A 27,682-nucleotide genomic window follows, 5' to 3' on the forward strand; every position below is an offset into this window, starting at 1 on the left:
GTGTATTGCATATTCAAATATTCATACAGCAAAATATACTGGAATACTGGAGGTTTTAGTAAAAATCATCAAAATCACTGGTAGTGGCTGGCAACTTTTTTTAAAAATGCTTGCGGGGAAAGAGGGAAAGAGAATTCATTAATTATTAACTCGTTATTTTTATAATAGGAATATTAAGAGAAATAAACGGCCATGAAAATATAGAGCACAGCATTAAAGACCATCATCCTTCCTCTAATGTGTCAGCTAAGGTTAATTGCGATATTGCTGTTGCTGTGTGGTGTATAGCGTTTTTATCGGCTATTTAGCCGTTGGACTGCTGTACTGACAGCCAGAATCTGTTTATAATAAACAATCAAATGTGTAGAGATGGATATCTAACTTATTTCAAACTGCTGCCCTTTTGGTTGTTTTTACGTGATTTAAAACTAGCAGTTTGACAAAGACATGAAGTGTTTTTATTGGGAGACACGCTTTAATTCCAGCATGCCGTGAACGCATTATAAACTTGGTGTAAATATTTCTCCGTTCATTGGCGCTATCAGTGCGAGATCTGAACTTTACGAGCCGAGCGTCTGCTGATGCTGATAAAGTCAGTGTGATGGTATGTGGAGATGCGTCAGAGCTCCCAGAAGGGAGGTTTGCTGGTTTAGTTCAGGTCAGACTGTGTTGTAAAGGCCCATATGGTAAGCAGGTCAGCTTCAGAAGCTCTGAGAGTCCAGCCTGACCTCTAGTGCTCACTTCAGTAACAGCAGCATCTCTTCACATTCACAATCTACATCCAGATCCATCCGAAAGTGTGCATACTTTTGAACTCAAGCTTCGGGAATATTGATTACAAATAAAATAGCATCAGATAAAAATAGTGATTATATTGAAAATGTTTACGTTTGTAATAGCAGTACATACTGAAACATGCACAGTTACTTTAAGATTCTAAAGGTAAAATATCAAATGTAATTATAAATTCAAAATAAAACAGAATAATTTAACTTAGATTTACAATGTATTTATTACATTTATGAAAAAGTATACAAATTATTAAATTATAATAGCTTTGTGACTAAATGTAATTTAGTTTAATAAACTTATTTATAGTATATTAAATTATAAAAAAAATAAAAACAAATGATTAAATTATAGGTCTATGTGACAATAATACATTTCACATAATATATTTAACAGCTTAAATGTAGAAGTTAGTTATATTTTATTAAATGTATACGAATCAACAATTTTTAAGTTATAGCTTAATGTGAAAATACATTTCACTTAAATTAAAAAGTTATTTATTTGTGTTATTAAATGCATACAAATTATAAACTCATTATTTAATTATAGGCTTGTATCAAAATACATTTAATAACTTAAAAATATTTATATTTTATTAAATGTATTATAAAATATAAACTAAGTTTGTGACTTGTTTGATCATTTTAGTTTAGTCCTATATTTATTTTTAAATGTTTCATTTTTTTTTATTATTTTTAAACTAAGGCTTTTAAAATGCAATATTTTATAAAATCATACAGTGATAAGTAGCAGATGTATAAATGTAAAATGCCTATAATTGGCAGTTTTTTGAATCCTCAGGCCTTGATAGTACTTGTTATCAGATAGAAAATAAGTCAAATTCTTCCAGCACAGATAATTTGATAATAATCTAATGTTTTCACTGAGCTGATGCATTTTCAGTTTAAACACTAACATTGCCTTTATTCTGTTGTGTGTTTTTACAGTCATGGTTCCTTTGACGAGGTCCTGCCTGCAACCTGTCGACACAATTTGGAAGTTTTATGACAAAAAAAAAAATCCCCTCTTTGAAAATCCCCTCCGACCCGAAACGCACCCTAAGAAACGTGAGCAGCATATGATTGGGAAACGTTCGACCCTGTATTTGCCAACCGTCAGACGCCCTTCAAGCCCGCTCCTCCACCTTCGACAAAGACTTTCAGATCACAGCAGGAGGTGAGGGACCGACACGCACCTACAGCATCTCGCAACAACCGTCACCAAACCAACGGCAACATAGAGGAGGATGAGAAAATGTTACTAGAACAAGGAAGTAGTGTACAATGGCTGGGATTATCAACAGTTTCAGTGGTGAGGATTCAGACACAACAAAAACGCAAGATTTTGACCAATTAAACTGCAGCTTTTTGTTTTCAAAACACTTAAAACATGCTGGCGTTCAGCATACAGGCAACACTAAATAATGAGAGCCCCGGACGTTTTGCCGTTTTAGCTAATAAGCATGCAGTAGAAACGTCTTTTTTCCCTTTTGCGGTCAATTACTAAACTAACTACGAACAGCAGAAGTATTGCACTACAGTAATGCGAAGAACACTAGTTTGACGTGCACTATTGAAAATGGGATCGACGGCGGACATTATTTGCACATTTTATTGCGGAGAAAAATTAACCTGGCACACTAAAGCTACCCAGAGGCCCGTTCTCATTTTCAGGCCTCAAATAGAATTTTTTTTAATAAAACAAAAGTCCATTTCAGGCACTTAGTGCCAACTAGACAGCACCAGATTTTAGTTAGTACTCCTATAGGATGAATAAAGCCAACCAGCACAACACTTAAGGTGCGGTCACATTCACCAAATGTGTCTTGATGTCTTGAACCTGATGAGAATTCTGCTTGAGGGAAATGTTTCATTCTCACGTAAAAATTCCTGATCACGTGGATTCCTATTAAAGGGATAGTTCACCCAAAAATTAACATTTTACTCACCCTCAAATTGTTCCAAACCGGTATGAGTTTCGTTTTCTGTCGAACACAGAAGAAGATGTTTTGAAAAAGGTGATAACCAAACAGTTAATGGTAGCCATTGACTCACATAGTATTTTTTTTTCCATATGGAAGTCAATGGGTGCCGTCAAAACCTTTTCAGTTTTTGGTGAATTATCTCTTTAAAATGACTGGATTTCGCCTTTGAAGTTTCGCCAATCATTTTTACAGTCATGTGACTGAGCTCAACTTTAAAATCATTCGTTTGGGGGGATTATACAAATGCACAAAGCGCCAAATTCGCTGGTCAACACAAATAATTAGTTTGTCAATCTTGAACCTGATTTGAAATCTGCTTAGTGATTTTTTCTAATTTTGCACCCAAGTGGAATCCTATCAAAATGACTAATTTCTCCTGCAAAATTTCGCTAAATGTGACCGCACCTTTGCAGCCATGTGACGGAGTTACAATTTTTAAATTGTTTGTTTAAAAAAAATCCCATATAATCATTGCATTCTTTTGTTATTTCAAACTAATTTCTCTCTTTGTTTTAAAATTAAAGCCATATGTCTGAACTCTGTTTTAAATAGTAAAACTTTTAATTAGAAGTATAAAACTTTATGTAATAAAAAATATTTTCTAGTGTTTTTTTTGCTAGCCCCAGCTAGTCATTATGTTATTTATAATGGCTGTGAATTAATTTCATCATTGTAGCGAGGCATAATAAAAGTCCCTGATTCATTAGCACTAATAAAGACGGCCCTAGAGACATGCCCACTTCTGTGTTTTGTTTACGTACCTGTTTACACTTTTTCACTGTTATACACTCGGGGGTGCTATTACACATCTTCTGAAAGAGTACAAAACCTCCCGAACAAAAAACACATGTGAACAGGACGGAACAACGAGCGATCTCTTATATAAACAGATGCATATGAAAAATAATGCGATCATCAGCAATAGACAGCATATAAATGAAAACTATATAATGTTACAGAGTAAAATGTTAATCCAGAAAGTGGTATATGTCTGTGCAAGCTTTGGAGGTGTTGATGGAAGAGATTTACTTGATTTATACTTTGATAATTGTACTGAATATTATCCAGATGTAGTTTTTGATAAAAATTAGATTTTCTCACCTTTTTGCTCAAAATTATAATTTTTTATGAAACCTACCTATATTTCAAGTGTTGATAAAAAAAAAAGAATGCTTTAAGATAGAATAAAACATTTAAAAGTAGAGGCTCTGATCTTTTTTTTAGTGTATTGCATATTCAAATATTCATACAGCAAAATATACTGGAGGCCATCACATTTTAGTGAAAATCATCAAAATCACTGGTAGTGGCTGGCAACTTTTTTTAAAAATGCTTGCGGGGAAAGAGTTAATATAACTCCGATTGGATTCGTCTGAAAGAAGAAAGTCATATACACCTAGGATGCCTCAAGGGTGAGTAAAACACAGCCTAATTTTCACTTTTGGGTGAACTAACCCTTTAAGTGGCTTTATATAGTGACTGCAGTGTTTAACTTGGGTTTTAAAGGCAGTTTTGATAAATGATTGTTTAATGCAATACTGTGTTTTAAATTGCGCAAATAGATAAGTTTGTTGACTTGTTCCAGCCCTAGTTCCTGCATGTTGGTTACACCAGTGTTTACCAACTCCGGTCCTTGAAGCACACCTACAAGTAGGCATTTTGGTTGTCTCCCTGACCCATTTCAAGTTTTGGCATATCTACTAATGAGATAAATCGGGTGTGTTTGATTAGGGAGAAATCCAATATGTGTACTTTTGGTGTGCCTCCAGGAACAGGGTTGAGAAACACTTGGTCACACCGCCCTGACCTATTTTGTTATTGCCAAGCAAAACTACTATATTACTTCTTTAGTAAGAAAAGACCTTTTAAAAAATTTCTTTAAACGTTTAATGATCTCAGGAGAGCGGCACCATCTAGATGTTTTTTACTTTAGGTCCCCAATCTGAACTAAAAAATATGTCAACAGATTATCCAATAACTTTGCTTATGTAATAACTTACTGCACAGGAATAACATGAGTGGGGAATAGATTGCAGTTCTTGATGCATACAGTTTATGTGCCATACTGACCTGATCCACCAGGGGGCCTAGGAGTGCATCAGCCCTTTCCTTACTGAGAAAGCGCTGAGTATCATAGAGAAAGATTTTATGGAGGCAATTCAACACATGCTGCAGCAGCAGGCTGCTCTTTGCCACATTGTCTTCATCATTATCATCATCATCTGAATCCTCTTCCTCCTCCTCCTCATCTGAATCGAAGAAAGGTTTTTCTATGGGCAGAATGGGTAATCAGTAAAAAAAAAAAAAAAGTAAAGAAAAATAACTGGAATATTCTAGTGTTTTATCTCTAGCGTTCTATTCCACTATTCTTAGCCTGATCTGGTCATGTTAATGTTGGCCCAGTTTAACAGTGAGGCATTGCAGGTGTATTTGGAACTTCATACAAACATATTGATATGTGCAGACTACCTGTGTGGGAAATGTTGAGCTGATGCAGCAATTCAGAGATGGGTTTGACCAGCTGCCCAGCAAACAACACAAACAGTCCTTTGAGTTTGTTGGCAATACTGTCTGCCAGTCTGTAGTACGTCAACAGGCGGTTTTTAGAAGCACCATCCATCTTTGACCAGTCAAACAACTGCAGAAAAGTGAAAAATAAAAAAAAGACTCGATCAGCATGCATTTTGTTCAAGTCAAGTACATATTGAGCATTTGGCAAAGTTTTTTTTTTAACTGATTAATCGACCAGTTTATTAGCTATCACAAGGGATGTAACGATTCAATTTACGATTTTGATTTCACGATTCGATTCACGATTTTTTTTTTTAACAAAATGAGATTTAAGAAATTATAAACGAAATGCCTTTTATTATTGCTTGAACAAAATGCTGCACGTTTTTTGTGAAATTGAAATATAACACTATAATAATATAACACTTGCATATTATTGCTCTTTTGTTGGTTTTGATTGCTTCTATTGTCCTCATTTGTAAATCGCTTTGGATGAAAGAGTCTGCTAAATAACAACATTTAAATATAATGTAAATAACAATAATAAATAGAAATTTTAAAACAAGCCCCAAATCAAATAAATCTCTTCATATAAACAAACTAAGGCTTTGTCTGTGCTCTTTCCATTTAAAATTAGAGGCAACCACTGCATTTTAATCATGATCCAAACAAAGATGCTGCATACATGCAACACAAGCAGTTTTTAATCTAAATTAGATTGTATAATTTCGAAATTTGAAGCAAAAACAGAATGATTTGACTTCAGTTTTGTGAAACTATACATAAATATCTGCATGAAACAGAAACGGCCGACGAGCTGAACAAGACGCAGATTCACTCTCTGCCAGCAGGTGGCGCTTAAGGCGTTTTTCTTTGGTTTCCGCTGTAAACAAAGCAGCGCTGCACTTACGGCAAGATGAAAACAAAAAAATGCCATCGAAACTTTTCTATAGACAGTAAGTTCCCCTCAGACATACATTCATATAAACTCCTACCCCTAATTGAATCGCGATTTGTTGAGCATCTCAACCGATTTGAATCGTCAGATATTTGAATCGATTTTCAACCGGCTCGCGGTTAATCGTTACATCCCTAGCTATCACCATGACCACACAACCGCAGAAAATATTTCAATTACAGGTACAGTCTCGCAAATAATGCTGTAAACTATACAGGGAACCCTGTCAGTTGGTACATTAATATTAAAGGTTAAAATGAGAATCATTAACAAATAAAAATATAATCAATCTGTAATACAGTGTATATATTTAGCAAAATGCTCCTCTGTAAAGATTCCCGTCACATTTAAGACAACATATATTATTTGAATTTTGTAATAAAATAAACAGTTTTTAAGCTCAGTCTCGAAAGCTTGTTTAGTGAATTCCATGTAAATATGTACGTTATTTTATTTTTTTTTTACAATATTGTGTACTATTTGACATGTTATTTAGTAATGGGATAAATGTAGCTTTCGAAACTGAAATTTTGCTTCACAAAATGTTTTCTAGATATACAAATCACCAAACACCATTAACATTCAGTGTCTGTATAATATGTTGTTGTATTCATTTGTAGGGCTTGCTTTGTGTTTTATGGAACATGTAACTAATCAGGCTAACAAGTGCCAATTAACTGCTTGATTCATTTTTTTAATATAAAAATGTGGCATTAACGTGTCTTTATTTTAAAACTGATCTACGATCATGTAAAATCCTTAGAGACTTATGGAGCAGTGATTCGAAAGAGCCCATCACTATTATTATTTATGCAACTAAAAACAAGAGACTGTCTTATTAGAGCAGTGGTTCTCAGACTTTTTACACCAAGTACCATCTTAGAAAACATTTGGCTCTCCAAGTACCACCATAATGGCCAACATAAAAATACAGTAGCGTAGTAGGCCTAATTATTCAGCTACAGCTATGCACAGTTCAAAAACGAGGTAGTTACTGTACTGTACTTAAATGTACAGTACTTGATCAAAAAAATTAACAGGCATCATTTAGCCACCTTGTAAACTTTTTAAAAGTGTTTTAACATTCATTTATATTTAATTCAGTGATTCCTCTGCGTACCACTTTGAGAATCAGTTTATTAGAGGAAGTCTTTTTTCTCACTAAACAATAGAAGCTTACTTTGAAGAAGAGAGGTCTGAAGGTGACTTCTGAAAGTTTCATAACCATCACTAGCAGACAGTCAATCACATAGCCCTCGATCTCACCAGTCTTCTTCAGATCCCCCTATTAAACAATAAAGTTATATTTATAATCATCAATAAGTGCACTTATTGAAAAAATAAATTGAAAAAGGGGTATGTAGTGCCACCTGGCAATGCTGGGCACGGAAATCAAGAGCAGACAGGAAGAAGGAAGTGAGCTCTGATTGGTGGTTGTTGAGTTGGTCCTTCTCCATGCGAGTTATATGTTCCTTCAGGATGATCATCAGAGGACCAAGACGGTTCTGCAACAAGTACAGAAAATATGGGTATTAGATGAATAAAACAAAGAATAGCAATAAACTAAAGGAAGTGCCCATTAATTGACACTTCTAAAAGACATCTCAAAGATTATGTGTCCATTCAAACTCTTTGGTATTTCTGTGATATACCAAAACCTACCTGCTGAGCATCCACCATGGTGCAATAGCATTTTGTAATGGTGGGAATGAGGACCCTTGGAGGCACCTTTGTGGCAAGAGTGGCGCTGAGCGAGGAGAGACGTACGGACAGCTGAGGGCAAGATGTCAGTTGTCTGGCTAGCAGAGTTAGGCAGGCGATCTAGAGCACCAGAGAGGAATGAGAAGATTCAAATGAGAATTGTAACCTTGTAGATAAAATGTATTTGAACATATGCTGCTCTAGGGTTTAACTTAAAGTAACAACGTTGCACTGATACTGACCTGTGAGATGGTGTCCTCCAGGTAGGGGCTGATAAAGTGTGGTAGCGTCTCTGATACGCGCTGTAGAGCTGTGACAGCGCTCAGCAGGTAGATTTCATTGTTCAGCAGGTCCTTCCTCTCCTTTAGAGTGTCTAGCACTGCAGGCAACAGGCTGAAGACAGAACACATTAATATACAAGTTATGAAGATCATTCACTTCCAGTATGTTTTAAAAATTAGAACCATTTCTAGATTCCCAACCCTAGAGATTTACACGGTTTGTCAGCTTTACACTTCGTACTTATGTAAAATTCAACTACGAACACTCAAAAGTATACTTCAGTTTTGACGCGTATGCTTAACATATGCATACAGCTGAATACATAAGACTTTAAAGTATATTCTATTTGATAGCATGCACAAACACAGGTGACAACAACACACCGTAAAGGTAAATCTATGTCTGCATCATTTCTCTCCAGAGGTTATAAGCAATAAAAATATCTTTGTAAATGCTTTAAACTAAAGATGTAGGCCTATTGATCTCATAACCCCTCACAAAAGTGCTCATCTGTGTCGGGAGTCAGGCTGCACACATTACTGTACACTTCCTATACGGATGACAACATTTACAACCCCTGCACTGTTCACTATACACTAGCATACGTGTAAAATCCAAATACCTTACTTTGGGCTTAACAGTACCTGTGCAACTGTGGTATTGCGAGGGCCTTCAGTGTGCTGGTCACTTCAGCTACACACAGCAGAGCACTTCCCATGACGTTCTTCTCCTCGTCTTTATTAGCAACAAGCTCCACTGCTTTTTTCAGCACTGGTACAAATGCCTCCTGGTGGGCTGCGCCAAAATTCCGGCATAGAAGCTTAAGGCTGTAAAGGGCTGTCTGTCGATTGATAGCCAGCTCTTCTTCTTCTTCCTGTGCCGTGACCTGTCCGTGACGCCGACCCACGATTTTTAGGAGGACGCCAATGAGCTCCAGAAGCACAGTAATCTGTCAGAGAAATCGAGGAAACAAAGTGATCAGCTAATATTTAAACACATTTATTATTGTAGAATATGCAGTCATTGTTTCTAAGTTATAAAATGTAACAATTAAAACTGGTTTGCATTATGTAATAAAGTTTAGCAAATTTTTTTTTACCTGTTCTTCCACCCACTGCGTTCGCTGCTGTAATTTGTTATTGAGTAACTCCATGGCCTTCCTTCTAACTGATGCCAACTGATTACCCATCAGGCCTCTCATTACCATAATGAAGGAATCCATGGGTAGCAGGGCATTAACCTAAAAGTCAGATCATGTTTTATGCATGTGCATGCACGAATTAAAGTGTACACAAAAAAATGTACTGTGCATTCTGAACTCTTTCTTGACCCAAGAAAGTCTTGCTTTGCCAGGTTATTGATTTGTATGTAAACAGGTAAAGTTGGCTATTTTAATAAACTAATTTTTGGTAGCTATCGGCATATTGGTGTGCTTGTAAACATGCTCAATAATATCTTATCAATCCAGTGCTTCCTACCTTGTCCAGGATGTCATAGGACTTGCTGAGCAGAGCTCTCCAGAACTTAGCTGTGGGTTTGTCTGCATTATCCTCTACACATCGAGCAACTGCATGGATGTAGCGCAGAACCTCCTCCAGTAGACTAACAAGTAAACACAAATGTTACACCCTGCCAATGTCACTACAACCAATCACCATTAAGCCAAGTACTGTGGTCAAGCTGCAACTCACTTCTGCTGAAGAGCCTGCAAGGTGCTTTCTGTTAGGTCCTCACAGTCAGCCACCTATCAGTCGAACAATTACACATTTAGGGTGTCTACTGAGAAATCCTAGAGGCATAATAATATCAACATTAAACCGAATGCTTCCTACTCTTAACCTACCTTCCCAACAAATCTGTCAGAGCCCAGAAGCTGAGCCATAAAAGAGACGGAGAGGAATTTAAAATGGCGGAGGTCCTTGCCACTATGAGCCTCTACGTTGAAGATCACATCAGAGACGGTTTCTTCCTTCTTCACCGCACTTCTTCCACGGGTCCTCTTTTTCTCCGGAGCTGCACAGAGGAAAATATCAAACATAGTTTTTTTTTCCCCCTGTCCTTTAATTTCTAGATTCGATTCGAGAAGTCGATTCGAACTAACTGTCAATAATTCTGTAAACCATACAGGGAACCCTGCTTTAAAGGTTAAAATTAACAACAGAGTCCACACCTAAATATAAAGAGTGTTGTATACAAACATTGCTCATAATTGCACAAAAGGCAGTTTTGTATACAAACATTGTGCATAACAAACTGCACATAATTAGCTTCTTAATATTAAAAGGCTTTTTTACAAATGCATATTTAAACATGCATTTAACATCACTAACAGGTTAAGTGAAAATATGTAATATATTGCATATTTAGCAAAATCCTCTATGAAGTTTTTTTCCCTAGTTGACTAAATTGAGTTATGGACACTGAAAGGGTTTCTTGAGGTAAATGTTACCTTAAGTGACAATGTTTGCCGTTTTATTGAGGTATTCCCACAGTTGATACACTGATTGAGTGATTACATAGGACATGATACATTTCAATAAGCTATAGGGGTTCTTTCAACACATCTTTGATGCTAATTCATGTTTATTTCATGCTATAACTAGTAGTAAATAGGAAGACAATCTTTTCGTGTGCGCTCTGTGCTGCTGCTTAAACTGAGGCAGATACCGCCATCTGTCACGCCACAATTAAGAGCATCAACACCATTTATTGTTTGAATTTCATGATGAAAGTGAGAGCATTTCAAAGCTGAGACTTTGTTCTTGTCAAAAGTTAAAAAAAACACAAAGCTTATTGCTATTACTGGATGGCAGGCATGCTAAATAATGCAGGGCTCTAGACTCATTCTTCCCACTGGTCGCTCTTTTGCGACTAACTTTCTCAGTTGGTTGCACACAAATTTTTTTTTCTACAACATGGTATTAATCAATGCATGCTGATTAACTTTTATCATAGTTTATAGTTATATGGGAACGAAAGTGGTTAACATTGAACCCGTTCTTTTTCATCAGCAGTATTATTTGTGGTTTGAATTTTGTGAACAGGAGTTCCTCTTTTGCCATCTTATAAGCTGGGCTTTGGATGGTTTCACTTTCGAATTCGAGATCTTATCACGTTTGACAAGAAAAGATAATTGTCTGTTTTGCTTGCATCTATACACCTTTCACTTTTTAAGACTAAACCAAAAGATGGATTTATTGTTATTCTTAATTAAAAAGCACAACAACAATAAAACAGTAGGCTACAATGACAAACTAGCTTACATAACGTTTATTAACAAAAATGAATAAGATGAGGCATGGCATACACCACACGCTGTATTATATACCGACTAATAAATTACAGAACGCTCAGCAAACACTGAGGAATAAAAAAAAAAAAAACATTAAAAGAAAGCCTCCATAGCGTAACGTGAGGTAAACAGCAAATATTTTCAAAATTAAAACAAAAAGAAAAGTAAAACTAAACTAGCTGTCGGTTGCATGTTTTTTTTCCACAAGAATATCAACATGTTCACCTTCTCTGGTTTAAGAAGTGGTCTTTTACTTTAGCTTGAAAACCAAATCCTCCTCGTTTCCTCAATATTTGCATAATTTTTGCAGCACGCTGCATGCACCTTTGTGCTCGTGCTGACGCGGCAAGTATAAACCAGGCTCTACACCTGAAGCGCTTGCACTGAAAGCACCTCTCTTCACGTGATCAAGTGAAATCTCCTGCTACAATGTGCTGTGGCTCTGCAATGTGCTGTATGGAGCAGACGCTTTGGAGCAGTGCAGACCACGCACTCGCACAAATGCGACCACATCAAATTTTAACTCGCACATTGTCAAAAAAATGTCGCAGTCTAGAGCCCTGTAATGCTTGAAGTTTTATTCACATCCACTGAAAACCACTAAAAGATCGGTCTTTGGATTTTAAGATCTATTTTGGCTTTTTAAAATGAAGATCACTTAAAATCAAGAAAACAATATTGTCAACATAAGGGAAAAAAGTTCAGACGCATTTCACTGAAGTGGGCAGTTCTTACCTTCTTCTCTGTCCTGTGGTAGAGTCATGAGATACTGCAAGATTCTGATCATGGAGGTCAGCTGCTCCTTTATCTCAAACTCACAGCACACCGAAATCCAGAATTCCTGATCTCTTTCTACAACAGCCTCCTACACATCAAACAACACAACCGTTTCTACAAAACCTAAACACAGGGGGTTTCCAGTGTATCATAACTAGGGATGCACGATATATCGGCCACCATATCGGTATCGGCCGATAAATGCTATTTTTTTCTGTTATCGGTATCGGCCCGATAAGAAAATGTTGCCGATATCTTAAAGCCGATAAATAATGCATTATTTCCTTCAGAGACACTTCAGATGCGCGCTGTTCGTTTGCAGCCTTTTGTACAATTGTATGTTGTATTATTGTGTTTATTTGATGTATATCTGATTTATCTCGTATAGAATGCGTTTGGTTAAGTTAAAAGAGCGCTTCAGTTTACCGGTGATCATCTTTAGCTCAGCGCACACAGCTCAGACAGCAGTGCACAACATTAATAACTATGATTGGGAATGTCGTGTATATAACATTCTAATGAGAACATTATTATAATAAAATGTTGTGAATTCTTTGGGTTTAGTTGCCATGTTTCAGCGCGTTGTTATGGGAAGAGCGCCTCCACAACAGGATCACACATTCTGACTATAGCACGCAATAACTGCATCATTTTGTACATATATAAGTTGTAATATTATGTTTATGTTGTATTAATATTAATCTCAGGATGCATTTCCTTGAGTTAAATAAGCTGCCAGCAAAACGCTTCAGTTTACCGTGTTCATTCAGCTCTTCAGCTTCAGCACGCGCAGCTCAAACGGCTGCTATTTAAAACAGTGGTATTCATTTGTTACTTTTTCAAAATCAATGATACATTATTAATAAAAACAACCACTTTTATTTTTCTCTTATTATTTATCAACAATATGGTTTAGTAATTAAAATCATTTAATTATTGTTCGTGCAGAGGCTATTCCGTTTTATTGATCTATGGCGCATTCATTTTGATTCTTTACATGTGTAATGATGTCCAGTGACTTGTTTGCATTATTTTATTTATTTGTAAGACTTTTTTATGACTAAATTTGGTAATGGGAGTGTAAAATTATTTTTAAAACGTACACCGTTCAAACTAGGCTGCTTATGTTGAAGTGTTTGGGATGTGGCTTTTAATGATGAGAACTTTTTTGTAATCAGGCTCTCAAAAAGTATATAAAAATTTGGATATAGATTTATCGGCCAACATATCGGTTATCGGCTTTCAAAAATAAAGAATTATCAGTTATCGGTATCGGCCAAAATGTTCATATCCCTAATATGGTATATTGGTATACCATCCCTAATATGGTATAGGTGCATCCCTAATCATAAAATTTTTCTGAACATTGCTTATTCAGCAATCTTAAACTAAAATATCAATACAGTTAGAAATTTTAAAAACATGCATGAAACTTTCTTTACCTTTTCAGTCCCAGTTGCACTGACAGAAGTTTGTGTGGCATGCTGTTTGAACAGGAGCAGCATCAGGACCCAGAGGAAGCGAGACGGCCCCAGTGTGTTCATCAGCTGGCTGAGAATAGGTATGCGTCTGTGCTCAGGCACATGAGGCAGGGCATCAACAAACACATGCACGATATGTGATACCACAGTCTCCATATGCCCCTCAGACTGGGCACTTCCACCCTCACTGGCCTGTGGAGAAACAAGAATCGAAATATAATGTTTAATTTTTTTCTGTTAAATAACAGAAAATAAACCTTTCACATTTTATGAAGAAAATAGGTGTATAAAACTGTGTAAAAATCCCCACCACTATAATAGATTGTGTCTGGTTGCAAGGGCATTGCCATGTAGTTACCAAGGTGTTCCAAGCGGCTTTGATGTGTTCTATGCATATTTTAGCATATTCTAGGTGGTTGCCAAGGCAAGCACTGCTTAATATTATGATATTCTAGTCTCTAGATGCGGCTTGGATCCCTCCTTCAGTATAAATAATCCATTTTATCATCCACCAGGAAAAATAATCCAATGAATTCCTATTGCTTACATCAGTAATAGCATATTTCTCCTTACAATTTCTATACAAAGTATCAATCATGTCTGTAGTACAAATCATTTTTGATGTCTGATATTGACAAAATAAATCTCAATATTGCGTGGATTTGGTCAATAATGATAATTAGACATAATACTTTAAATAGGAAATTATAAATGCCAGTATGTGGCAGCAAGGCACTGCTGTGTGTTGCTTGAATGAGTCATTGAATTACTGACTCACCTGATTCATTTAAAAACATGGATTCATTCACTAAATCACTGCTGTGTGTTTCTTGAAAATGTGCAACGTTTCTGCTAGGGTTTTGTTTGGGACTAATTTCATTATTATAATTGTACTATTTTGTTTCGACACAGAGCAATGTGGACAATATTGTGCCTAAATTCTAGCTTTAGAATATTAACTTTTTTTTAACTGCTGCATAAAATCAACACCACATTAGTGCTGATATTCAAGAAAATGGCTCATATGACATCAACTATATTGTTATAAATGCAACAACAACAAAAACCACCATATCTAGAATCAAGTGTTTTTGTTTGTTTTTAATAAAGTGAGTGACATACTGAAAGTCAGCTCACACATCATTAAACAGCTATTACGATATTGCCATACATATTGCACACCCCTACAAACGAGTTACATGGAGAAGTTTAATACTATAGATCTGAGGTTTGTTCAAATCTTTGAAGCTCTTATGGAAAGCATGCTTTCTAAAACGGATAGTTCCGGTCCTTGATTCTGATTGGTGGAGCCAAGTTCGAAGCGGTTTTAAATGACTCTACAAACATAATTTGTGTGTTGCTCGCCAACCACTCTGTTGGAACCACAATCGTTTCTGAGGAACTACATTGTTTGGCGGAAGAATAATGTTTTTATTAATATTATTACACTTGCTGATTGAGTGGGTTATCATGCTGCTATCTTAAGAACTTTTGTGGACAGTTGACTCCTAAAGTTTTTGATATTCTTCATATTCTGTGTGGTGGTCAGATAAGTTTAAATAGATTTTTACCTTTTATGGGCATTTTACCTTTATAAAGCCATTTTTCTATAATAGTAATTTTTGGAAAAAAAAGGCACTCTTCCGTGTGAACTTGAGTATAAATATACACATTTTCTGCCCCCATGTCTTGAATTTGTGATCATTCTGAATGTATTTTAATAGACTAAATCATGCAGTGAAAGAGCGCACTCTAAATGCGCATGCACACTAGACTTCACGTAATGCGTGCACTCTGTAGGTGTTTTGAATGTTATTGTTTTTTTGCGTCGTGAGAATATTGAGTAAAATAGCTCACTTGTCATGGTGTTATTTAACTATATCATGTTATGAATAAACGAAACATTGTGAATGTTTACCTCGGTGTTTCTTCTGAGTTTATGTGTGCTGTCACGCTCATTTGTTCTGAAGTCTCGAGACAAACAGAGTGAGTCTCAGTGTGAGCTTGTATTCTGCTAACTTACTGCAATTCTCTCTGATGACGCAGTAACTTACCGCGGGTCTGTCCAATGATTGTAGTCATTAGGTCCGTCAGACTTAAGATATTTTAGCGGTAATGAGACCAAAAATATTTAAGACCCATCGAATCCGAATTTAAGACTTTTTAAGGACCCGCGGACACCCTGTAAGGGGTATAGCTGTTATAAATTCACTGTAAACCACGGCTTCTTGGGGTTTATTGCTTTAAAATATACCAAACAGTACATAGAACAAGCATATTTTTAAACATACCTTTATAAGAGCAGGGATGACTGCCTGAACAGTCTTATTGATGACCTGGAAGCTGTAAGTGTCATCCAGCCGCATGATGTTGGAGCCCATGAATGTAAAAATGGGCATGATGTTGTGAAGAACCTTCTCCTAAAATCAGAGAGAAAGACATTTACCGCTGTGTTTGAAAGTATGCGTGTGAGTGAGCGTTTCACGATTGTACTTACAGGAAAGATACCCGCCAAAGCACCGAGCAAAAGGAGAGCATTTTGGTGAGTTTGGGGCATGTCTGATATCCTGACACACTGCACTACCAGCTCCACGTTAAATTTATCCTCCTCCAGCACATCTATACACACACACACACACACACACACACAAATGAAATACTTCCTAACAATGTTCACGGATTCAAAGAAACTCAAGAGAAAGCTTGTGCTTATATCTACTGCAGTAGATATATGAGACAAATAAACCTGGATGGTAATTATTTCTCAAGGTCTGCAAAATTATCTAACACCCTCATGTAGAATATTAACATCCGCATAGGGCTAAACAAAGTAATGAAATCATTTGACCCCAATCATAACCTTTCTAATCCTTTTTTAGGCATTTCATGCCAGATTTCTGGTACCTTTGCTGATAGGCCCTCCATCAGGAGACAGTTTCTGACAGACATTCAGCAGGCAGCTGAGGATAAGTTGTTTTGTGTACTCAAGATTTTCCTGTTCAGCTGAGGCAGGCTCCTGACATCTACAGCACACAAATGAAACGGCAATCACAGTCCATTATACTTTTATGTGATATATTTCAGTGTAACGTTAAATGTAAAAACATGGCGGTAGATGCAAGCTTAACATACCTGGAGAGCAGATTAAACAGAGCGGGCACAAGACACTGGGCTCTCCTTAGCTTTTTCTTGTGTTGCAGCAGCTCTAAAATAAGGGTAACTCTTGGCCAAGAGACAACATTCTCCTCTGGAACTACCCCGGATGATTCTTGTGTTTTTCTGAGAATAAAGCTTGCAATTGAAATCTTCAAATCTTCCAGAACTGGAAGTTGGAGTTGATTCATTAAGGACAGCAACTCACCTTGTTTGCATTTTACTCCTGCGTGTTTGTTGAACTGTAGCAGTAACTTTTTGTTTATCTACAGGCATCAGCTCATTGGCCACTAGCTCTGCATCCACAGCAATCTAGAAAAAGGGGCACAGCCAAACATGGGTTATTGATGTATAAGCAAAATAAGCACAAATCATTACTTCTAAATCATTTTATTTAAAATGGATATGAAAAGAAAATGAATATTTTCCATACCACTTTAAATACACTGTTTATAGTCTGGGCACACGCAGGGTTTTTGTTCCCCGCCAGCAAGTCAAATAAAACAGAAAGAATTTTCTGTTGAATCTTTTCATCTCCAAGAGCAGTGAAGAACGGCTTGGTGATCTGAGGAAACATGCAATCAAATTATAACAAAACATCTTTCGTCACAGGACATATGGTGCAACAATTTTTCCTCACATTATAGTGACAAATCTAAGACAAACGACAAATTTATTAATCGTAATTAATTTAATGGACCAAAATTTCCAATTGTCAATCTCCAAGCAAAAGTGTCAGTCCAAAAATTAAATTGAGATCCTTAATAGATTAGTTCACACAAAAAATGAATTGTTCTTGTGTGTCATGCAAGCATGTTTGACCTTCTGCAAGAGCCAATAAGGTTTGTTTTGGCACATCAAACAACTACGGTTGAGCTTCTGTTCACCATATTTGATGAGCTCTATTTTTGTGAATTTATCAATGTGACTAAAAACCTTAACTAAATCTGTTTGTTATATAAAGTGATCATGTCTCTTCAGAAGATACTCTTTTTTTGTTAAACAGCCTGCATTACTTTTAAAGGTTGCTTTGCTATGTCCTACAGAGTTACACAGTTAATGGCTTCTTAAGAGTATAAAGCTTTTTCTAAATGTCTACCAACCTGCTCCAGGGCAATAATCTGGAAACTAGGCATAGTAGGGTATGGCTTTGCTGAGGTGCCCAATGCCCTAATGAAGACCTCTAGGCATCGAGGGTCTTTGACCAGTATAGGTGCAGATGCCTCACTGAACTTGCTAAGCAGGAGCTGCAGGAGGTGGGCCTCATCTGGCAGGAAGGTGCATGAGTCTGGAGCACACTGCTCGAGAAGTCGCTCCACAGCAGGCAGAAGAACGGCCAAAATGGGCTGGACAAAGGGCATTAGCATAAGAAAAGTATGACAAACTAGCATCAAACACTTAAATAAAAGTAACCGATAATTATTATGTGCAACTTTGAAAAAAATATTCAGGCGAACCTAAATCTAATAACATGCAATTGTAATTGCAGTGTAAATGCATTCATGCCACCTCAGAGCAGCATTAAACAGTTTTTGTCTACTGTACAGCTTATGCGTCACCTTTGCAGAGCAAAGATGGATTTTCCCACCTGTTGAGAACTATTATTTTAGTATGTTTCATGGTCATGACCATGAAACACCTGATCACATGGACTGCACAAACCACTTCTATAATACACAAAACAACTAAACACTACTTGAGGAGATGCTAACCAAAATGATCAGTGTGGTGACAGTACCTCTCCATGAACGTCCTGAAGTGCTCGCAGCAGTGTTTTGCAGGTGTAGGCAGGGCAGCAAGGTAACTGCACACACTGAAGGAGCTGCTCAATTGATGCCAGCTTTTTCTTTCTATCTTTCAATATCAGTCCCTCCTCGTACACCTTGGACAGTGCCTACGGTAAAATCAGAAGTGTTATTTCTTAAACAGTTTTGATTTAGGCATCCAACACTTCTAGAACTTACTCAACACAAAATGGAAAATCCTGTTTACCAAAGCTATGATGCTGTATTGTGCTTTGACTGACCTGGCTGAGGTATGATGGGTCAGCGATGATCTCTTCTGATGATTTGAGGAGGTTCTCTACCAGTGGATAATAAGGTGATGAAACGACCCCTGAGAGAGAGTGGAGCAAAGCAATGGCAGCTCTCCGAACTTCACAGACGCCTGAACACAGACACATCAGCAAGGACGGCACCACTGCAAAAACAACACCAGTGGGTTGCACATGAGTCAGATTTCTTTTTTTTTTATGAATATATTGATGATTAAAATCTTTGCAAATATACTAACTCAACTCACACAACATCCCGTACAGATGTGCACAGAACCAAAATAAAACCAGATGTGAGAGAGACCATATTGACATACCTGGTGAGGAACCTGATGCCAGAAGGTTGAGGGTTTTTACTGGCTGACTGCAAAGCAAAGCCTTTCCCACATAAAGAGCCTGAGTTTGCAGTATGGCACTAACTCGACAATCCAACTGATCACCCAAATTACTGTTGTAGCCCCATAAAAGAGAGAGGAACTTAAACAGGGTTATTGGCTCATTCAGGTGAACCTGCAAAATGACACAACCAGAGAGAAATTAGCCATCTATCCAATGCCATTGATTTTACTTAAAAGAATTAGTAATGTTAAAATTAAATCTTCAGTCATGCATTTCCTGACTGTCAAAATGACAGTATCTGGCATAATTATAGTATGGCAAGAGTGAAAAACATGCTCAAGAACTGCATATATATATATATATATACACAAACTACTAATGTGCCTCAGCTACATCAGTAAAATTCAAAATCAACAGCATGATATTCCACTTATTAAGTATAATGCAGTGTTAAACAGTATCTGTGAAGAGAATACAGTACCTGTAACAGAGGCTGCATCAGGCTCCTGAAGCATGGAGCCAAGGGCCCTTGACTGGCCCCTGATATCACAACATCAAACAGACTGAACATGAGATGCAGGTAACAGCAGGTATTGGCGTCCATTTTCTCCGGGTTCCACCATGGCTCATCTGAAAAACACAATCTTGTTAACTAAAAATTACATTACATAGTAATGCAATTTTTAGCACCATAAATCTCTTTTAGATAATGAATTATTCAGGCAAATTAATTGGGCCATATTTGACCATTTTGAGAACATTAAAGATTTGTAGTTAATTAAGTGAATGCCTTTATTCATAGAAATGCCCTGCTCTCTAAACACAGTCATTACCGTTAAACACACATTTTTCTTATACATATAGCCTACAAGGAGATTTATGCAGATGAATACTACTACTCAAGTTTGGGGTCAATACATGTTTTTCATAAAATAAATCCAGCAAGGATGCATTAAATTGACAGGTATGACTTTTACACTGTTACAAAAAAAAATTATATTTTAAATTTATAAAAATTATATTTTAAATGCCATTATGTTGAACTTTCTATTAATAAAAAAAAAAATCTTATTGAACACCAAATGCAACTTTACCATCAAAGGAATGTATTACATTTTCAAATCTATCTATCTATCTATCCATCCAATCTGTATTTACTGCCTTTTTGCAGTCTTAGGTAGGATAAGAGACTTCTTTCAAAAAAATAAAACCTCTAAATGAGCAGGGCTGTCCAAACTCGGTCCTGGAGGGCCGGTGTCCTGCAGAGTTTAGCTCCAACCCTAATTAAACACACCTGAACCAGCTAATCAAGCTCTTACTAGGCATAGAAACTTCCAGTCAGGTGTGTTGAGGCAAGTTGGAGATAAACTCTGCAGGACACCCGGCCCTCTAGGACCGAGTTTGGACAGCCCTGGTTCAGAGGTTTACATAAAATGTAAGTTGCCACAAACAATGACATAAATGTGTCTAAAATACTAAATAAGTGCTAAATAAGCAGTCCTGTACCTTTAAATGCAGAATCTGGACATTTGAGTGCCGTGATGAAAAGCCGCAGGAGTGACAGCAGAAGGAGGCCTTGTTCTCTCTCTGCATTGATGCCAGAGCTCATTTTCTGCAGAAACTCACCCAATATCACACAGACTGGCAGACACTCATTTACCTCCTCACTAGAAGTCTAACAATCAATAAAGAAATAAAAAAAATGAACATTAGACCTACGTAAATACAATTTTGTGTAATTTTAACCAAATAACAGTGTAGATGTCAAATGTACAATTCACAAAATGAAAATATAATGCACATTATAAAAGTAACCATCACTATATATTAAAATTAGTAATCTATAATTATCAGCATCAGTCAATGCTGGAAGTACATGGTACTGATAATTTTTTTTTTTTAATAATTCAAACATTAGTGTTTTTCTAAACAACAGAAATGAAAAGAAAGCAGTAGCAGCAGTTTCTGCATTTGTGCTCTGACCGGTTCAGGTTGGATTGTGTAGACCTGTAGCAGTAAAGGTTCCAGTAGTTTGTACACACACTGTGCTGTGTGGAGGTGTTGACTCTCCGTCATGGACTGCAGACTCTGTAGCAGTGCATTACTGAGCACCACAAATGCTGCTCTCTCCTGCACACTGCTGCCCTGACGGCTCAGGATATCACACACATTCTGCAGCTGCAAGATTGACACATGAGACAAACACAGTTTGAACTTTGCAAAGACAATGTTGGTTTGTATTAATAAGTTGGTTCAAACATGAAATTATGCGGAAGGTGTTTTTAAGAATGCAGCAATAAATTGTTCACTGTATGGACAAAATAAACGTTCAAAGAAACAAATGCATTGAGAGTGAGTAATTTTCATTTTTAGGTGAACCACTCCTTTGCTTGGACAGGAAGTTTGACACTTACAGTGCTGCGTTTGGTTGCATGATCCATGTTGGCCAAGTTCTTGATCAGAGTTGTTGTGAGCATTTGGTTGACCACACCGAGCACATCTGATGGAGAGGTTTTGACCAGAACATCCTTCAGCACTATAAATAAAGAAAATTAATCAAGACAACAGAGAATCCATCAGTACTGATTTAATCAAATTATCATAAGATAATGTTCTATTTCTCTGACTATTTCAAGCCACTATGGGCAGTGTAATTAATATTAACCAGTAATATCAAAGCCTAATTATCCAATCAAATACCAATTGATAAAATCAATTCCCGCAGAACATTTTTTTTATACTCAGAAATAAGTAGGAAATTGATAATTAAGCAAACCTAAGTTGCTTCAGTCCAAAGAGTGTTAATCTTGAAATATTACTATCATTTTAAAAGTTATTCTAATGAGTACTTTTATTTGAAAAAAGACACATGTACCACGACCTGAGGTGGACTAAAAGGCCTTTTACTAGGTATAAGAAAAAAATATATAAACTACATATCAAATGACAGAAGGCATGCAAAATTGTGTACAACAGATTTTTTTGATTATGTTGATAATTTAGAGGCCTTAGAAATCTGCATATCCAATATGATACATTAGGCATTATTTAAAACAAATCCTTCTACTGTAAAACAGATTTCACTGTAAAACGGCAGCAGTGTTTACCTTTGGCCCAACCATGAGTAAGGGGATGCTGGGACAGCAAAGTGGATTCAGCAACACAAGATGCCATCTGCAGCTCCACACACTTGGGCGCAGCATTGGTCAACACCAGGAAGGGCAGAAGCTCCCAACTAATCTGTGCTTTAAGATCTGGGTTGCCCTCAGTAATATGTGGGTCATCGAGAACTTGCACAGCCTCTTTTAGCACTGAACACCTGCGGAAAACAAACCAGATAAAGCTAAGCTTCCTTCTTAATGTGTAAAATTCATTATTTATATTCCTACATTATTTTAAAAAACAAACACTTTTTGCTGTTGTTGTGGATGTCCCAATTGGGACACATGATTTGCAATTTTAAAGACTTCAATTAAATGTTCATGTTATATTTTGGCTGCATTTGTGAGTTAATAATGTGTAAAACAAGCACATAATATTTACACCCCTAATTATCATTTTTCATTATCATGGATTAAATGAGCAGAATAGCTTAATGATACATTACATTTCAAGTCACTACAGGCATGCTGCCACTGCTACCTTTTAAGATGGCTTCAGTGTTTTATATATAGCGTCAGATAACAACAGAAGTCATTTAAGGTTACCTTTCCTATAGAACAGGTCTATACCTTGTTGTTTTATTAAACAAACTAAATAGCCTTAGGCTATGTATCTTACTTTACACGACGGCATGTCGTTTCTGTCTCTACATGGTCACGTGTTTACAATTCTCCTCTGCTCTCTGTAGCGCACACACGCACGTACGCACACACACTCACAGGTAGGGCCCTATGATTTCCACGATGCGGAAAACGCAGACAGAATCGTGGAATCCAGTCATAAAAACGGAATTTACTGTATAATGTCACGGAATTTGTCAAATTTTAAATGAATTGAACATAGTTGATTACACTTAAATATGGACTAGTATCTGTAAATATTAAGCCACAAAAAGACTATTTAAATATAAATCATGCATGTTCTGTGTTAATGAATTGCGAAGACGCGCGGTTTCGTTTACTACACACATACTGAAGCGCGTGACGTTCGCTGTGATTTCAGGGTCTAAATACATGAACAACATCTCCAAAACTACTCGGAGAGTCACTTCATAAGCATTTTACCGTTTCATTTGAGTAAAACTAGCCTCATATCATACAGAAATGTGAAGGTATTCACAGCAACCCGTCAAAAAAAAAGGTTCTGTTTAACTTGAAGACACTGTGCCAGAGATATTGTTCAGTAGAATGTACATAATACTACTAATACTATTAGTACTACTACTACAATTATTAAAACTTTAATTTAAGGAATAATCACACAACATTTCTTCCATGTTTTATTGTTAATAGTAAATCCCCTTTGTTTGCCAAAAAATTAAGTTTGTTTAATTTTCAATAATTAAAAGATAAATTAAATTAATGTATTATGCCTTCACTTCATGACCAGATAAATTTAAATACACAACACAGAATTTCTGCGGGAAAAAAAAAAATTCAAAGGCTATTTTAAGAATACACTTGAATAAATTAAGTTGTTTTTATTCTAAAATAGAATTTGGTAACAATAAAACTTTTCATAGGGCCCTAAGCATGTAGTTTTTTTTTTGTTTACTTTTAATACATTTTAAATTGAATAAGTTTCATGATTTTAATTGATTAGACATGCTTTAACCATTAAAAAGGAGTCCAGAAAAATTCAAACAGAAAAAAGCGGAATCCAGAAAAATTAAAAAGGAAAAAAATTTAATTTGGAAAAAACATAAAACGGATTTAAAAGGGGCCCTACACAGGTGAGCACACTTCCACCAGCGGACAGAGAGCGCGCATGGGAAAATATGTCGCGGCAAATATGTTTCCCCCCACCAAAGCTGTAAACCTAGGGGAAACACTGTTCTTATTTTCCTCTTGAAAATCATTTGAAATTTGTGTCAATACGTCATAAACAGAACGCGGCAGCAGTTTACTGTCAGGGATTTGTCGCGCCGCATCCAGTGTAGACAGCATCACTAATTATAAATTACTTCTATTGTAGACACGGTGTTATGTAAACGGTTCCAAATCAGTTAGGAGGCAGTTGTCAGCTCACTAGGTTTTTGAACAAAGACTATAAGAACCCGTTTTAATTTCCATTACATTAAAACTTCCTGTCAACTGATTCATTAAAGGGATAGTTCACCCAAAAATTACAATTTGATGTTTATCTGCTTACCCCCAGGGCATCCAAGATGTAGGTGACTTTGTTTCTTCAGTAGAACACAAACCGTTGTAGTCTGCATGTCAGTCATATAATGGAAGTGAATGGGAATCACGGCTTTGAGAGTCAAAAAAACATACACAAACAAAACCCTGTGGCTCGTGACGATACATTGATGTAGATGCCTCATTAGTGACTGTTTCTATGGCCCGCGGGAATCTACTTATATATATATCTATGTCTACTATGCCAGAGCACATACACGCGTCGGATGTTGGACATTACAAATTTATTATTTAAAAAATTATATGGAAATTATATAAATACTGTTCAGTTTCTTGCACAGACTGATCGTTTCGTGTCTTTACACATCAATGTATCATCACGAGCCGCAGGATTTCATTTGGTTTTGTTTGAGTTTTGTTTTTTTTGACTCTCAAAGCCGTGATTCCTATTCACCTCCATTATAAGACTGACAGACTGCAACGGTTTGAGTTAAAAATCTTCGTTTGTGTTCTACTGAAGAAACAAAGTCACCTACATCTTGGATGCCCTGGGGGTAAGCAGATAAACATCACATTTTCATTTCTGGGTGAACTATCCCTTTAAGAAGCAATACATTTGTATCATTCTGGAGATAAAGAAGGTATAACATCAGTTAACTAACCAGTCTGCTGATGGTTTGATGCGATGAAGAAGTGAAATCAAACAGGAAACAGTCTCCTCCGCATCCATAAGGTCCATGTGAAGCTGTCAGGAAACCATAACATAGGTTTAACATTTAGATTGTACCAAAAACAGGACAAGTTTGAAGTTCACATCACCAAAACAGATTACATTCATGACGTTGTCATTTTACCTGCAAAGCTTTAAGGGCAGACAGCACAATCTCTGGCACATCATCCTTTATTCTCTCCAGCAATGCATCCTTCAGAAATGCCTCATCAAAGCCATTCTGCTCCATAAAAATATACAGTCAGATGGACAACCAGCATCTCATGACTTCATTAATGTGGGTCTCATGGATGAAAAGGGGAAAATAGTAAGCTAACATTAAAGATACACACATGTTCTGAGGTGAGGATCTCCTTTAGGTAGTCTACAGCCATATTTCTCACAGAAGGTAGTGGATGATTCAGGCTGAGAATCAGAGAGGTGTCTGAATCTGGCAGGATCTGCATATAAGAACAACATTTTAAAGTCTTGTTTTGGGGGTTGAAAGGTGTGAATGGTAATTAGTACAACTACAAAAACCCAACTAAAATAAACACTCAAATTACATTAGCACAAGGGCTGTCAAAAAAAATTTTTTCACAGTCGTTGACACAGGCAACTGATGTACTACACAGCTGTGCCAGTTTCAAATGTTCACTCATTCCAGTTTTACATCAGGTTCCGATTATCCTGTCAGAATTTATTTTGTGATAAAGGTCAGCTGACAGTACAATATTGTAGATTATTTGTTACCTTTAAAACAAAGACTAGCTGCTTAAAGCAATAAAAGACCTGATAGACCTACTTGATATTTTCCACAGCTCATAGTTAGAGAGATGAACTGATGAAGCACGCTTTTTTCATGGTCAGACGACACATTTTTGGCATGATTTTCCAATGCCACATCCAGTGCACATGGATACCTATGAGTACAAAACATTTATAAAGATACACACCAGAAACAAAACACATGAAATAACATTTTAAGAGCTGTACTATAGCACTAAAGTGCATAAGAGAACCTGCCTGGATTCAAACTGTCGTACAGTAGATTGAATTTTCTGATTAAGAGCTGAAATCCTATCCGAGGGAAGCTCACTGCTGCAGGAAACATACTCCTCAAGAAGCAGCCTGCTCAAAATAATAATTGTAGAAGATTCTAAATCGAACCCATCATCAGATCATCATACATACATAATGTCCAGGATAAAGAGAGATTCAGTCATATAAACCACACTTACTTGGCTGCAGTGTTCTCCAGGTTGCTGGAGAGTTGAAGGTCCTGAAACACGGACTGTAATAGTCCAGCACTGTCTGACAAACTTTCATTCTGCTGCTCATCTACAGGAACACAATAAATAAAGCAATTAACTATGTGATAACAGCAATTTTACTATGATTACCACTGTGTTATTAGGCATGAATGATTCCAGTATTAAAAGACACAATAAATAAAGCAATTAACCATGTGATAACAGCAATTTTACTATGATTACCACTGTGTTATTAGGCATGAATGATTCCAGTATTAAAAAGTTACATAAGAGTCAGATTAGAAATTGAACTACTTTCAATGTTTTAGAGAAGTGACATTTAAACTAAAAGCTGGAATACAGTACATAACGTTTGGCCATTTTTTGCAACAAAAAACCCTAACACTAGCTTTTCTAATCTTTTTGTATTCTATCTATTGGTTTTCTTTTTATTTATTATACAATTAACAAAAGCAAAAAAGGCCTCTAACACTAGCTTGCTCTATTCTATCTGTTCTCTTTTTATTTATTATATAATTTTATAATAACCTTGCTACGAGTACTGCATTAAGCTAACTGAGACTTGTTATAGCACTTGCATATCATTGCTCTTTTGGTGATTTTGATTGCTTCCATTGTCCTCATTTGTAAGTCGCTTTGGATAAAAGTATCTGCTAAATGACAAAGTAAATGTCTGACCTCGTCAACACTATCTGCTGAAAATCAGAGCCAGTAATCAAATCTTTAGTAATCAAATCTTTAGCAGTCAGAGTTGACAGATTTCACAGAAAACTGCATAGTGTATGATGAGCACAGACTTATATTTAGCTTCAGACTACGATTTCATACAGTCTTTAGATATCTAACAAGTTGATTTTAGAAGACATTAGGGTTATTGTTTTCATTTTTCATGCATCAACTAATAATGAGGTGCATGTTTCTGCATGATTTTTTTGTGTTCGGAACAACTTCAATGTCTGGAAGTCTGTGATCCTCAAACATTTAGTGCAGGGTTCCTCAAATCTTGCCCTGGAGGTCCAATGCGCTGCAGAGTTTAGCTCCAACCCTGATCAAACTCAGCTACCTGTGATTTT

At 36.5% G+C, this 27,682-nt stretch overlaps 1 protein-coding gene across 1 annotated transcript in view; it reads right to left on the reverse strand.

The window, feature by feature from the left end:
- Positions 1–27,682, reverse strand: part of LOC107598025 (HEAT repeat-containing protein 1) — a 40,018-nt gene that overhangs the window by 5,423 nt on the left and 6,913 nt on the right. The window contains exons 9-42 of the mRNA XM_016289268.1: positions 26,577–26,676; positions 26,362–26,466; positions 26,141–26,258; positions 25,689–25,796; positions 25,481–25,576; positions 25,289–25,371; positions 22,431–22,642; positions 21,738–21,859; positions 21,307–21,501; positions 20,830–20,998; positions 19,805–19,953; positions 19,302–19,494; positions 18,958–19,130; positions 18,670–18,825; positions 18,035–18,277; positions 17,365–17,496; positions 17,140–17,243; positions 16,911–17,057; positions 16,683–16,801; positions 16,276–16,397; positions 16,070–16,198; positions 13,740–13,970; positions 12,256–12,385; positions 10,072–10,241; positions 9,920–9,972; positions 9,707–9,830; positions 9,328–9,468; positions 8,873–9,177; positions 8,189–8,339; positions 7,908–8,066; positions 7,616–7,750; positions 7,426–7,530; positions 5,246–5,414; positions 4,847–5,046 (exon numbers count right to left, since the gene is read on the reverse strand). Of these exons, the coding sequence (XP_016144754.1) occupies positions 4,847–5,046; positions 5,246–5,414; positions 7,426–7,530; positions 7,616–7,750; positions 7,908–8,066; positions 8,189–8,339; positions 8,873–9,177; positions 9,328–9,468; positions 9,707–9,830; positions 9,920–9,972; positions 10,072–10,241; positions 12,256–12,385; positions 13,740–13,970; positions 16,070–16,198; positions 16,276–16,397; positions 16,683–16,801; positions 16,911–17,057; positions 17,140–17,243; positions 17,365–17,496; positions 18,035–18,277; positions 18,670–18,825; positions 18,958–19,130; positions 19,302–19,494; positions 19,805–19,953; positions 20,830–20,998; positions 21,307–21,501; positions 21,738–21,859; positions 22,431–22,642; positions 25,289–25,371; positions 25,481–25,576; positions 25,689–25,796; positions 26,141–26,258; positions 26,362–26,466; positions 26,577–26,676 (5,048 nt within the window). The remainder of the gene's footprint in view (positions 1–4,846; positions 5,047–5,245; positions 5,415–7,425; positions 7,531–7,615; positions 7,751–7,907; positions 8,067–8,188; positions 8,340–8,872; positions 9,178–9,327; positions 9,469–9,706; positions 9,831–9,919; positions 9,973–10,071; positions 10,242–12,255; positions 12,386–13,739; positions 13,971–16,069; positions 16,199–16,275; positions 16,398–16,682; positions 16,802–16,910; positions 17,058–17,139; positions 17,244–17,364; positions 17,497–18,034; positions 18,278–18,669; positions 18,826–18,957; positions 19,131–19,301; positions 19,495–19,804; positions 19,954–20,829; positions 20,999–21,306; positions 21,502–21,737; positions 21,860–22,430; positions 22,643–25,288; positions 25,372–25,480; positions 25,577–25,688; positions 25,797–26,140; positions 26,259–26,361; positions 26,467–26,576; positions 26,677–27,682) is intronic.

Source organism: Sinocyclocheilus grahami, unplaced genomic scaffold, assembly GCF_001515645.1.
Source record: "Sinocyclocheilus grahami isolate Dianchi unplaced genomic scaffold, SAMN03320097.WGS_v1.1 scaffold243.1, whole genome shotgun sequence".
Taxonomy (NCBI): Eukaryota; Metazoa; Chordata; class Actinopteri; order Cypriniformes; family Cyprinidae; genus Sinocyclocheilus; species Sinocyclocheilus grahami.